This window comes from Protopterus annectens, chromosome 3.part0, assembly GCF_019279795.1.
Source record: "Protopterus annectens isolate FY-2018-M chromosome 3.part0, PAN1.0, whole genome shotgun sequence".
In the NCBI taxonomy this organism is placed as follows: Eukaryota; Metazoa; Chordata; order Ceratodontiformes; family Protopteridae; genus Protopterus; species Protopterus annectens.
Genome location: NC_056731.1, coordinates 378,312,156 through 378,324,781, shown reverse-complemented (window position 1 = coordinate 378,324,781; position 12,626 = coordinate 378,312,156). Strand labels below are relative to the sequence as shown.

The window sequence follows — 12,626 nt, the reverse complement described above, 5'->3', positions numbered from 1 at the left end:
ATAACCCACAAAGTCAGTGTGCCAAGCAGCCACAGCCCTTAAGGCTGAATAACACACCCGATACTCTTGTTATAGGGGACTCTATTGTCAGACACACTGACGTCCCGCACACCAGGCTGAATAAAGAGAAGGTCACAGTGAGCTGCCTGTCGGGTGCTAGGATCCGACACATAACGCAAGCACTCAGGTCACTCCAAAGCAAATACAAATATGACTCAGTCATTGTACATGCTGGTGTGAATGACCTGAGACGTACCTCCCTGGACTACATGAAAAGAGACATAGAGGAGCTCTCTGATCATGTAGCCCAGGCTGGTATGACCCTGACCTTGAGCAGCATCTTACCCTCACCTAGAATGATGCCACAGTACAAAGACAAAATGATCGATTTTAACAATTGGCTAAAATTTTGGTGTCATTCAAAGGGGATCCAGTGTCTGTCAGCCTGGGATGACATGCTCGACAAGCCACGTTGCTTCGCTAGGGACGGCTTGCACCTGTCACCACTGGGCTTTCGGATATTGGTAAAGGCTCTTGCCACCCCTATAGTGCCTTTTTTAGGCAAGGCTCAAAAGTCAAACCCACCCCCATAGACAGCACAAGGAACAAGAAACTAAGGGTAATGCTGCTAAACGCCAGAAGTCTTAACCTCAAGATGCACGCTGTCCAAGCTCTCCTCAGTATGGAGAACATCGATATCTGTGCAGTGACAGAAACCTGGTTCAAGGCTCCAGAGAGCACCCCAGCACTACCAGGCTATACCTCATATCATGCATTTCGGCCCCAAAACCCGGACCGAACCACAAAAGGAGGGGGAGTTTCCATATTTATCAAGGATATCCACACCTCCAGGTTAGTGGCATTGCACAAAGTATCGGAGACCATCCATGTGCAACTAACAGTGGGCAAGACTGCTTTTCAGTTTATAGCATCCTACAGACCACCCTCTCAAAGTCAGGAATCCCATTCGCTTTCCTGAAAACATTGGAGAACATGAAGATCTCTCCGAACACCATTATATTGGGCGACTTCAACTACCCAAACATTGACTGGAAGCACTACTCAAGCCCCAGCACCTTAGCCCAAAGATTCCTGGAAATTATAAACTCAAATGCTATGGAACAACTAGTCACCACTCCCACAAGAGGGACAACATACTAGACCTGATCATTACCAACATGGGGACTCTATGCTCCACACCAGAAGTATATCCCTCATTGGTAAGATCAGACCACAAATTAATTTCACTGGATGTCCACATCCCGACCCCACCCCCAGCCCAGAAAACCACAGTGAAAAACTTCTCAAAAGCGAACTTCTCACTTCTCAAAACCAAAGTGGAATCCTTCAAGACCCCAGGGCCAGTGGAAACTACAGCCCAAACTGCAGAATCCTATATAAATGCATTCTACGGACATCTCCAGGAATGCATGGATCATGCTATCCCAAACAAAACCAAGACCCAATCATCCAAAGGCAGGCGTCCAGTCTGGTGGACCCCTGCCATAAATAAACTGTACAAGGAGGAAGCTACTACATGATAGAGCAAAATCCCTAATAGGGAAGGCATCTCTGATCAGTACTAAAATTACGATCCCTCATAAAATCCTCCAAGGCCAGCTTCGAGAGAAAAATTGCACAGGACACCAAAGACAATCATAAGGCTTTTTTCAGTTATGTTAGAAACCTGGGATGCAACTCCCAGACTTGTTCTGAGTTGATTCTAAACTGAACCCACAGACATCGCCAATATCCTGGCAGACAGGTTCAGTGCAAACTCCCCCCCCTCCCCCCCAAAAGAGCAAGTATCTATCCCGGCAGAGGGCTGCCTCCCAAACATCTCAGATGCTCAGGTGAAGGCTGCCCTCTCCAAAGCAAAACACACTGCTTCCATGGGACCAGATGGCGTCCCAGGTTGCGTCCTACATGAACTACAAGAGGAACTAATCCCTCAAATAAAACAGCTATACAATCTCAGCCTCACTACAGGATATGTGCCCACAGAATGGCGTACAGCAACAGTGGTCACAAAGGTGGAGCCTCTACGGACCCTGGAAACTATCGCCCCATAAGCCTGACTAGCTTAGTCTACAAGGCTATGGAGAGGATCATCATGGAGCTCATAAACAAAGACATTGGGGACCTACAGACACTAGATCCTACCCAGTTCGGCTTTGTCAAGGGCAGATCCTGCCTTTTGAACCTGGTTGACTTCTTTGAAACAGTCACCAAAGCCATAGATGAAGGGAAGTTAGTCCACACAGCCTATCTGGACCTTGCAAAGGCATTTGACACAATACCCCACTCGGGCATCATATATAAGCTATCCAGCTTAAATATAAACCCCTATGTCACAAGATGGGTTGCAAACTGGCTCAAAGACAGAACCCACAGAGTGAGAGTTGCTGGAGCCATGTCAGACTCGAAACCGGTCACAAGTGGCGTCCCACAGGGTTCTGTCCTGGGACCACTCTTGTTCGGTATATACTTTTCCGAGGTACAGGCAAACGTGGGAGGACTATGGCTCACCAGGTTTGCAGACGACTGCGAACTGGGCGCCATAATCAACTTTCCAGCTGACACAAACATCCTTCAAAAAGGTCTCACAGAGACAGATAACTGGTGCCAGCGCCATGGTTTAAAGCTAAATGCCAAAAAATGTATAGTCATACCCTTTGGCAAAAACAATGTGCCCACAAATTACCACATAGGCGGAAACCCATTAAGTACAGAGAAAGTTATTCGGGACCTGGGGACCCAAGTTGATAGCAATCTCTCCTTTGAAAACCACATTGCCAAAGTGGTTAGAAAGACCTTCTACATAGCCCACCTCATCACAAAGGGTTTCACATCTAGATCAAGAGAGGTAATCGTGCCCCTTTATTCATCCCTCATCAGGTCCATCATAGAATACAATGCCCCTTTTGGGATGTACCTTACCCGACACCTGCAGCAATTAGAAAGACCCCAAAAGTATCTCACCAAGAGGATCAAGGGTCTCAAACAGAAGCCATATGCTGCTCGGTTAAAAAAACTCCATCTCTACTCAGTTGCATACCGCCTACTTCGAGGCGATCTATGCCTGACATACAAAGCTATGTCAAATCCAGAATTAATGGACATGCTCCACCTCAGTAAATCTAGATCCCTTAGAGCCACACGCTCGAGGGACTTGAACCTCAGCACAGAAATAAATAGAACTTGCTGGAGGGACAGGTTCATAACCCAGAGGCTCCCTTCGCTCTGGAATAGAATTCCAGTTCATGTGAGGCAGAGCACCTCACTGAATCTCTTCAAGAAGAATCTCGATAAGTGGATGGGGGATCGTAGGTTTGTCCCAGGGATTACTCCCGTGTCACTATTAGACAGAGGCACAGTAAACTAAACCTTAAAAAGGGCACAGTATACTCAAATCAAGGGGTGGCGTAAGCCATACAGAATCGGGCTAGGCTTATAATTGCCCCAGGGCAGATAGCCTAGTATGAACCTATGAACGTCACACGGGCTTGCCCTGTCAATCATGTAGGCCACGCCCATTCCCACGCAAAAAAAAATAAAAAATAAAATAAAAAAATCGCGGTGTGGTAATGTTCTCATACAGAGCCAATTTCAGTATAATGTTAAGGAAGAAAAAGCACAATATTTATAACACGTGTTCCTATTTCCTCATTTGCGCCTTCAGTTTACACTATTGAACACTACATAATCTCCAAACATGGTACACCCAATGATGTTTAGTACAGTTGCAAGACAGCTAAAATGCATAAATACCTACATCGTTGCACAGGATGGACGGATTTCTGCGCAGTGTGAGAAAATTGACCGTTAGTTTTAACATTGTTTTAATGAAAGCAGAAATTACCGTCACATTATTTTAAAGCTATTCAAAATAAGCATCTCTAGCGATTGAAAAAATGTACATTCAAGTCTATCCTCGACATGCGTACGCTTTTACACAAATACTGATTGTTTGCTCTGATTAAAAAAACGACTAAATCCTTTAACAGCACTGAGGGACAAATTGCTCCTAACAAACTGTTAATTTCTGCATCTCCTACTTGCTTCCTTCCACTGGGGAGAACAGCGAGCGTTAAGCATCGTCAGCCTATATACCATCTAGTATTGAATAAAATAGTTTTTTAATAACTAACCCGAAAATGCCAGAAAAAGAAGATAACTCATTATTCTTGTATCCCCTTCGTAGAAACGACTTTCGTGCAGGTAGTTAAAAAAATCCGTTACTAAATGGTTATGCAAATTCTTATTAGAACCTACATACATTTATCCATGCAATAAATAACAACAGCAGCACGCGCACAGAGTTGTAGCAGGCATTGCTGTCTAAAGTTGCAGGTGTTGTTTATAAGCTGAACACCTGTCCTTAGAATGCTAAAATGAAAGGCACCGCATTCAGCGTAAGACTAGTGTACCCCCCTCATGAAATACGTTGAAGTACAATGAGCACATTGAACAGTTAAGTACTTGTTTTATCTTTCGGCTTTTCCCTGTTAGGAGTCGCCACAGCGGAACTCCGGTCCGCTAATGATTGGCAGTTGATTTTTACGTGCTGAGTTGCTTGCCCTGACGCACAACAACCTTCAACGAAGGTACGCCCATTCTCGCATGTCTCCACGCAGAAGACGCTCTAACAGAGAATCGAACCAGTGTACGTTTCACTGTGAGGCGACAACGCTACCGCAGCTCCACCACCGCGGAAATGACCAGTTAAAAGTACTAACCGCCCAAAATAAAAGTCGGTACTGTCACGTCTGTTATCTTGTTGAAGAACTGACCTTTGCAGCACTATGATTCACTTACATGACGGGCACTGCCTTTACCCGAATAATTTAGTTCACGAGTTGCCAAATGTCTGTTTTTCTTTTTTGTTTTTTAACTATTTTATTTACTTTATTTAACTTTTGACAAACGGAGTAGAACACTTGCCTCGGATGACCCTTTACAGGTTCAGCCCGGAGCTAACAAACAGAAAAACTATACATTCACTAAAAAAGATTGCACTTCAACGAATAAACAACAGACGTATCTATGCAATGTAGCGCAGGTACAAATATGTGCACAGATTGCATCATTCACAATCACATTACAAGCCCAGCTTTGCTAGTTAGATTTAGGTTCATGTGTTCCCTAAGATAAAAAAAGATGCAGTGGTAAATAAACTGTTAACACATTATCAGTGCCCAGTTCTATCTGTGCACTATACTGAACATTATATTTATTTATTTGACATTTGCTGACCGGGATGGTCCCACTGGGCAAAACATTTTTTTTAGTGGAGGCCCGGGGAGAAAATCTCCACAAAAAATAAATAAATAACGGTACGTATACAATGAGATACAGTGAAATGCAAATATCTGTAAATTTAGCAATACAGTATCAGTAGTAATAATAATAATATATGAAATTAGGAAGTACAAAGGTGAACCATAACAAAGACATATGCTTTTTTTATAAAATTACAGGTGCTTATTTTAATATTTCCTCGACGTTGTAGAAACCAAAACAACACCTCGTGACGTAGTCGAATAACGAGGATAAACCAAGCAGTGTCTTAAGGTCCCGTACACACCAAAAAATCACAAAAAGCATAAACCAAACGTCCAGGACCAAACACGGCTTCCAAAGTATCAGAACTTTAATAAATGAGCTTCAAAACTGGTAAGCGCTTCCATGCCTCACAGTAGGCACTTCATCGAATGTCTGATACTTTGGAAGCCGTGTTTGGTCCTGGACTTTTGTTTTATGCTTTTTGAATGAATATGCATCTTGATGTCTTCACCGACTGTATGAATATTCATCGACTGTTCGGCACGTTAGCTCGAGGTTGAAGTACATACATGGTGAGCATTTCCCGTAATGACAGATGCCGTGGCTCACATTTCATCGGTTGATCTTCTTGATGGCAGTCTAACAGAACAGTGTGTACCCGTTGCTTAGCAACAACCTGCGCTATCAGATCCCGAGGATTTGTTAGTAACTGAAGTCCTGTTGTAGTACAAGAACAGTGTTGTCAATTTTCTATTCATTTTGCCTTGTGTATATTTAATCTTTTGTGAACTAAAAAAGTTTAATAGGTACCTGGATCAAAACGGATGGTTTGGTCAGCAGCCGCAAAGCAACACAGTGGTACTGCCTAAAAGAGTTACCTTGGGAATGGAAACCTTTGTCCGTCCTCTGCGGCAACAGATGGATCACGCAAATAGTTTGCTACTGCTTAGGCAGGTCAACCTTCCTTTTAGGAAGGGGCCGGAAGACAGATACGACTTTGCCAGCTTTCAAGACAGAAACAACCGAGCTTTCATCAAGTGCACTCCTCCGATTATTCCTTTGCATGTGGAGGGCCCCCTAGTGGCGCCCCTTCGCGATGACGTGCCTCTGATTGACCCCTGCTCTGGGTTTATGAGCGCTGGTGGGGATGCTGACTTACAGCCGGGTGGACGTCGGATTTCCCCAATGGTAGAGAAAGGTCTCAAACCCAATGAGACAATCCCCAACGCACCTGGGAGAGCCCAGACTCCTCCTGTCAGACCGTCGGCTCCTGAGGATGATTTAGGAGAAGGGAAACAGTGGAATTCCAGTGCGGTTTTGGAGGCTGCCTTAAGGGCAAGGTTAGGAGGCAAGTATACTTCTGTTTTACTACAACATAAACATTTTCCAGGCTCCTAATGATTAACATACATACTAAGGGTGTATGTACAGCAGTAATATATTCAATACTTGTAATAATTGATGTTAAGTTGTCAAGCTCACCTTCATTCTTGCTGGATGGGTTCGGAGCCGATCCTCGGCTCCAACTCGGCACTTGCTAAGCTCAAGAGTCACTTCCACCAGCTCGAGGCAGCCCCATATCCCATGATGCAAGGCGGAGATTACCCAGATCTCGTTTGCCGCTTCGCTCATGAGGTAACTTTTTACCAGCTCCTGGTAAGTGAATTTTTTTCTACCTTTTTTTCTGAGACTTTAGTCCACCCCAGTACTTTATATTTATATATATATTACTTTCTTAACTTCCCGATTCACTTAGCCCTATTCCCGTTAGTGTCCCGTTCCCTTTATTTATATTTTTGCTAGTCGGGCCTTAGGTTTTTACCCCTCCTATATTTTTCCTGTCAGGGTTTGTTTGGGTGTGTCTGTGTGTTTTTTCCCTGTACTTGGTTTTTGTTAATCTAGTTTAATTTTTGGACTGACTGTGTAGTGTGTGTGTGTGTTTAGGCACTCAGTCATGTCTAAAGAAGCTAGGGTCTCAGGCTTCAAGAAGTGTGTCTCTGACAGACGGTCACACTTCTTGTATTTATTGCCTGGGACCTCTACACCTGCAGGACTCCTGTGCTATTTGCCACTCCTTCAGCCAGAGAGTCCTGCAGGAACGTAGAAATAAACATATTCTCAGTGGCTTATTAAAGCCTGAGAGCTCCCCGGCTAAGTCCGGCTCGGGGAAGCCCTCAAAGCCTCCCAAGGCCCAGGCTTCAGTGTCCAAGCCTTCAGCCTTGGCTCCGACTCCCTCGGAGTCGACATCGGCTCCGGCTGGTGCCGATCCTTCCTTCTCTGAAGGTTCGGTATCGGTGCCGATCGGCACCGATACTCTTGCTTCCATGCCTGTGTCGGCTCCAGCTGGAGCTGACACATCTCTGACCCAGCTCGGAGCCGACAAGTTGTCGGCTCCAACTGGAACCGAAGGTTCTTCGGCTCCGATGGCTCAGTCGAGAAAGAGATCCAGATCTCCGTCGCTGGAGTCTATTCATTCGGCTCCGGCCTCTCCCTTACTTTCGGAGCGGAGCCATCGGAGCCGATCCTCAAGGTCTTCCAGACTCTCAGACCATGACATGGAGAGAGTGGTGAGTAGACTGCTGAAATCACAGGCACTGGTCCAGATACTTCATAGCCCGTCTCAGCAGACGACCGCTATTCCACACCCTCCAGAAATTCCTCCTTCGACTCTCCTTCAGAGCTCGGAGCCGGAGCTTATTGGAACTGTGACTGTTGGTGCTTCGGAGCCGATACCACTCCTTTCGGCTCCGTCGTCTTTGACTCCTATCTCCTCCTTGAGACCGTCCTTGGAGGGATCCGGTCATCGGGCTTCCCTTGTCGGTTCCGAGGGGGCGAGTGGCATCGGACCCTTGTCCGACCCCGTTCTCCCCCTCAGAGCTTCGGCTTTGGTAAGCTCAGCACCGACATCTGCTTCGGAACCTTCCCTTTTGGTGGGGCCGGGGATTCTTGTTTCCTCGGAGCGGGAGCTCTCGGTCCTCCCCTGGAGCCTTCGAGGTGATGAGGAGTGTACTAGCCCCCAAGCTGAGTCAACAGTCGGTCCCTTTAGCTCCTCCCTCTTCAGTGCCTGTAGATATCTCTTCCCACTCTCTTGCTCCCGGACCCAGAGATCCATCGCCCCAGGTTTCCCCATTGGGAATACCTTCCTCTTCCGAGGTTTCTCCTAATCCTTCAGGGGAACCCCCGCATAAGAGGACTTGCAAGAGGAAGCATTTAGACTCCCCTGAGTCTACGACATCAGATACTGACTTAGATGAGTCGGAGGGGTCCCCAAGATCCCCCACTGAGGATGTCTCCTTTTCAGACATTCTTGAGCTCCTGAAACAGAGGGGGAACTGGCCCTCCATTAACCCCTCCGAGGATGAGTCGATATACCTGGAGGCTTTTGGATCTCGACCCTCCACCTCCTGGGTTTCTCCACCTTTCGACCCCCTCATGGACGTGATAGCTCAAAAGGCGTGGGCATCTCCTGATTCTGTGGAACCAGTCCCCAGGAGGCCTTCTAAATTTATCACGGCCCCCACTGAAAAACAGTTTCCTCACCAAAGGTGTCCCGGTTGATGCCATGGTGGTGGCGGCCGCCACCACAAAGGAACTTGCAGATCCTTCCGTACCGGTCCAGCCTCCTAACAAGGAGTCTAGGACCATGGACAGGTATGGTAAGCAGATGTTTTCCTCAGCGACCTTTGCTATGCGTTCGCTGAATTATCTATGTCACTTCACCCTACTTCAAAGAGATATCCTCAAGGAATTGGGTGAGGTGGTACAGGATCCGTCAGCTGCTGGGGCTCAAGAGAAGATTGCCTCTCAGCTGGGAATCCTAAGTTCCATAACTAACTCCTCCATGCGGCTCATTTCTTATGCAGCCGATGGAGTGAGTAGAGCTGCAGGCACAGGAGTGGCTCTCAGATGTCAGTCCTGGATGCGACTTTGCAATTTTGCAGACCCCTTTAAGGCGTCCTTCACAAACTCTCCCTTCGATGGGACAACTATTATTGGACCTCAAGTGAAGGACACTTTGACCAGGTGCGAGCAAGACGGCAAAACTCTTTCTGCCGTAGGGGTCCGTTTCTCCACCCCTTCAAGGCCTTACCCCAAAGGTCAGAAGGGAGGGAAAATGTGGTTCCGAAAATCTCAAGGAGTCACGCTTGACGCACGTGGTCAGTTTACCCCCAGAGGCAGAGGTGGTAATAACAACAGACGCCACCCTAGGGGCAGAGGGAGTCCGCAGAACCAGGGCAGCAGAGAGCCTCTCTCTGACAAGCCCTTCCAGCATCCCTGAGGTGTTGCCCGACTGCCCACCCTTGGAGGCAGTCGGGGGGAGATTGCCACTGTACCCAGAAGCCTGGCTTTCCCTTTCTCAAGACAAATGGGTACAGTCAATCATATCCGAGTGTTACAAAATACCTTTCGAGAAAAGCCCCTTCCCTCAAAAAGGATCCCTTCCAGACGTTCCACCCGGTCTAAGGGAAATTGTAAAGCTAGAGGTTTCAAAACTTCTAGAGAAAAGGGCCATCCAGCCAGTTCCAGCAGGCCATTTAGAATCCGGAATCTACTCAAGGTTCCTTTTGGTCCCCAAAAAGACGGGAGACTGGAGACCAATATTAGACCTCAGCAGACTAAACAAGTCTGTCAAAAAGACGAGTTTTCGGATGGTCACACTTCAATCGATTTTGCCTTTTCTGGACAAAGACAACTGGATGTGCTCTATAGACCTTCAGGATGCGTACTATCACATAAAAATCCACAGACACTCCAGAAGGTTTCTCCGCTTTCGGCTGGGGACCAGTCATTTTCAATTCAGAGCCCTGCCCTTTGGTCTAACCACAGCCCCCAGAGTGTTCACCAAATGCATGGCAGTGGTCACGGCTCACCTGAGACGTCAGGGATTCCAGGTGTTTCCGTACCTAGACGACTGGCTCCTCACAGCCACCACCAGGCATCAACTTCTCCAGGCCAGGGATTACACTCTACGTCTCTGCAGCCAGTTAGGGATTTCTGTCAACTTTGAAAAGTCTTCCTTATCGCCTTGCCAGTCTATTACCTTTATAGGTGCAGATCTAGACACTACTCGGATGTCAGCAAATCTAACAAATCAAAGAATCCTGGATATCCAAAATCATGTTCGGATCATCCTATTCAGCAAAAAGGTACAAGCCAGGTTAGTCCTGAAAGTGTTAGGCCTAATGGCAGCCGCCATCACACTTCTTCCTCTGGCCCGCTTTTACATGCGTCTCCTACAGTGGATGTTGTTTACCCAATGGTCCTTCCAGCAGTTGCCCATGCGTCACAAGATCCTTGTCACACAGATCTGCAAGAGCCACCTATCCTGGTGGATTTCTTCCCCCCTAGTCCATTAGGGCAGACCATTTGTCCCCCTGGCCCCGGTAGCCACGGTCACTTCGGATGCCTCCCTGATCGGATGGGGGGGGCATTATCAGGGCAGGATGGTCCATGGCACGTGGCAACCATTCGAATACCACCTGCATATAAATGTCCTAGAGATGAGAGCAGTACTTTTAACGTTGCAAGCCCTCAACGACTTTCTTCCTTTAGGAACTATCGCAGTTCACACGGACAACATGTCCGTAGTATGGTATATCAACAAACAGGGCGGGACCAATTCCTATCCTCTGTGTCGAGAAGCTCTCAGACTTTGGCACTGGGCGATCTCCTCTCAGTGGTTTCTGATAGCAATGCATATCCCCGGGAAAACCAACATCATAGCGGACAGGTTGAGCAGAGCTATACTCATGCATCACGAGTGGTCTCTCAAACAATCTATAGCGGAAGAGATTTTTCAGAAGTGGGGCCCTCCTTGCTGCGACCTTTTTGCTACACCCCAAAACAGCAAATGCCCAGACTTCTTCTCTCTCTTTCCACTTCCAGGCCATCCACCCAGAGACGCTCTAACCCAGGATTGGCCCTGGGGACTTCTTTATGCTTTTCCCCCTTTTCCGTTGATTCCTCAAGTGCTTCAGAAAGCTACCGACTTGAGAGCCAAGCTGATTCTCATTGCTCCTTACTGGCCTCGACAAATTTGGTTCCCATTCCTTCATCGACATCTCGTAGTGCAGCCTTGGCATCTGGACCCAGTTCCAGATCTTCTGACCCACCAGTCGGGTCAACTGCACCGGTCCATTTGTTCCCTCAACCTCACTGCTTGGTTGCTCCACTTCCTTCCTTAGCCAGGCTTCCTATGATCTCTAATCCCGTTAGGGATATCATAGTAGCTTCTCTAAAGTCCTCTACCAGAAGGATTTACTCTAGCAAATGGCAACGTTTTTCCTTTTGGGCAAGGTCTAAGAACATAGATCCCTTTACTGCCCCTATTTAGTCAGTTTTGGACTTCCAAGCTGAAATTTTTCACTCTGGTTCTTCTTCTTCCACAGTTAAAGTCCAGCTGGCAGCAATCTCGAATTTTCATGTCGGATTTGCAGACCAGAACGTTATGTCTCACAAACTTTGCAAAGCCTTTCTCAGAGAGATCTTCCTACTTAAACCCCCTGTTACGGATCCTCCACCACAGTGGGATCTAAATTTAGTGCTGGCATCCTTAATACTTCCCCCTTTTGAACCGGCTGCTACATGCTCATTAAAATTTCTCTCTTGGAAGACACTCTTTCTAATCGCTATTACTTCGGCTAGAAGGGTGTCTGAACTTCATGCTCTCTGTGTTCGGCCCCCTTACTTGGTTTTCCACAAGGATAGAGTATCTTTGAGAACTAATCCGTCCTTTTTGCCCAAGGTTGCTTCTAAGACAAATTTAAACCAATCTATTGATCTTCCAGTATTTTTTCCCAATTATTCTGAAAGGGCGGAACAAAAATTGCATTGCCTAGATGTTCATCGCCAACTCAGATATTACTTGGACAGAACAAAGCAATCTAGAAAGTCTGATCAGCTTTTTCTTTCTTATGCTGAAAATAAGAAAGGTCTCCCTGTTTCTAAGGTGACCTTATCCAGATGGCTGTCTTCCCCTATTTCTTATACTTATCAGCTTAGGGGCAAACAGCTGATCTCAATACCAAAAGAACATTCTACCAGAGGCCTAGCCACATCTACAGCCTTTCAGGCTAGACTACCCTTAGACACTATTTGTGCAGCAGCCACTTGGGCCACTCCTCATACCTTCGTCTCGCATTACAAATTGGATTTGGCCTCCAGGGACAGGGCGAGTTTTGGTTCCACAGTTCTCAAGAGTCTGTTCCATTGAGCCACCCAGGATAGAGGTGCTAGGGACGCGGTCCCATCCAGCAAGAATGAAGGCGAGATTGACAACTTAACATTTAGAAGTTATGTACCTACCATAACGTTCCATGTTAGTTGTCTTCTCGCTTTCT

General features: G+C 46.8%; 2 protein-coding genes across 5 annotated transcripts in view; one reads left to right on the top strand and one right to left on the bottom strand.

The window, feature by feature from the left end:
- Nucleotides 1-6,378, bottom strand: part of LOC122796386 (zona pellucida binding protein) — a 944,481-nt gene extending 938,103 nt beyond the window's left edge. The window contains exon 1 of one of the 2 annotated variants that reach the window (XM_044064828.1): nucleotides 6,165-6,378. The gene's annotated coding sequence lies outside the window, so the exon portion shown is untranslated. The other variant, XM_044064827.1, reaches the window with a different exon arrangement.
- SPATA48 (spermatogenesis associated 48) overlaps nucleotides 5,434-12,626 on the top strand; it is an 830,213-nt gene continuing 823,020 nt past the window's right edge. For 2 of the 3 annotated variants that reach the window (XM_044064825.1, XM_044064824.1), the window contains exon 1: nucleotides 5,435-6,634. In XM_044064825.1, coding sequence (XP_043920760.1) covers nucleotides 6,172-6,634 — 463 coding nt within the window. In that variant the 5' untranslated portion in view covers nucleotides 5,435-6,171. Of the gene's footprint in view, nucleotides 6,635-12,626 lie in introns of all 3 variants that reach the window. The other variant, XM_044064826.1, reaches the window with a different exon arrangement.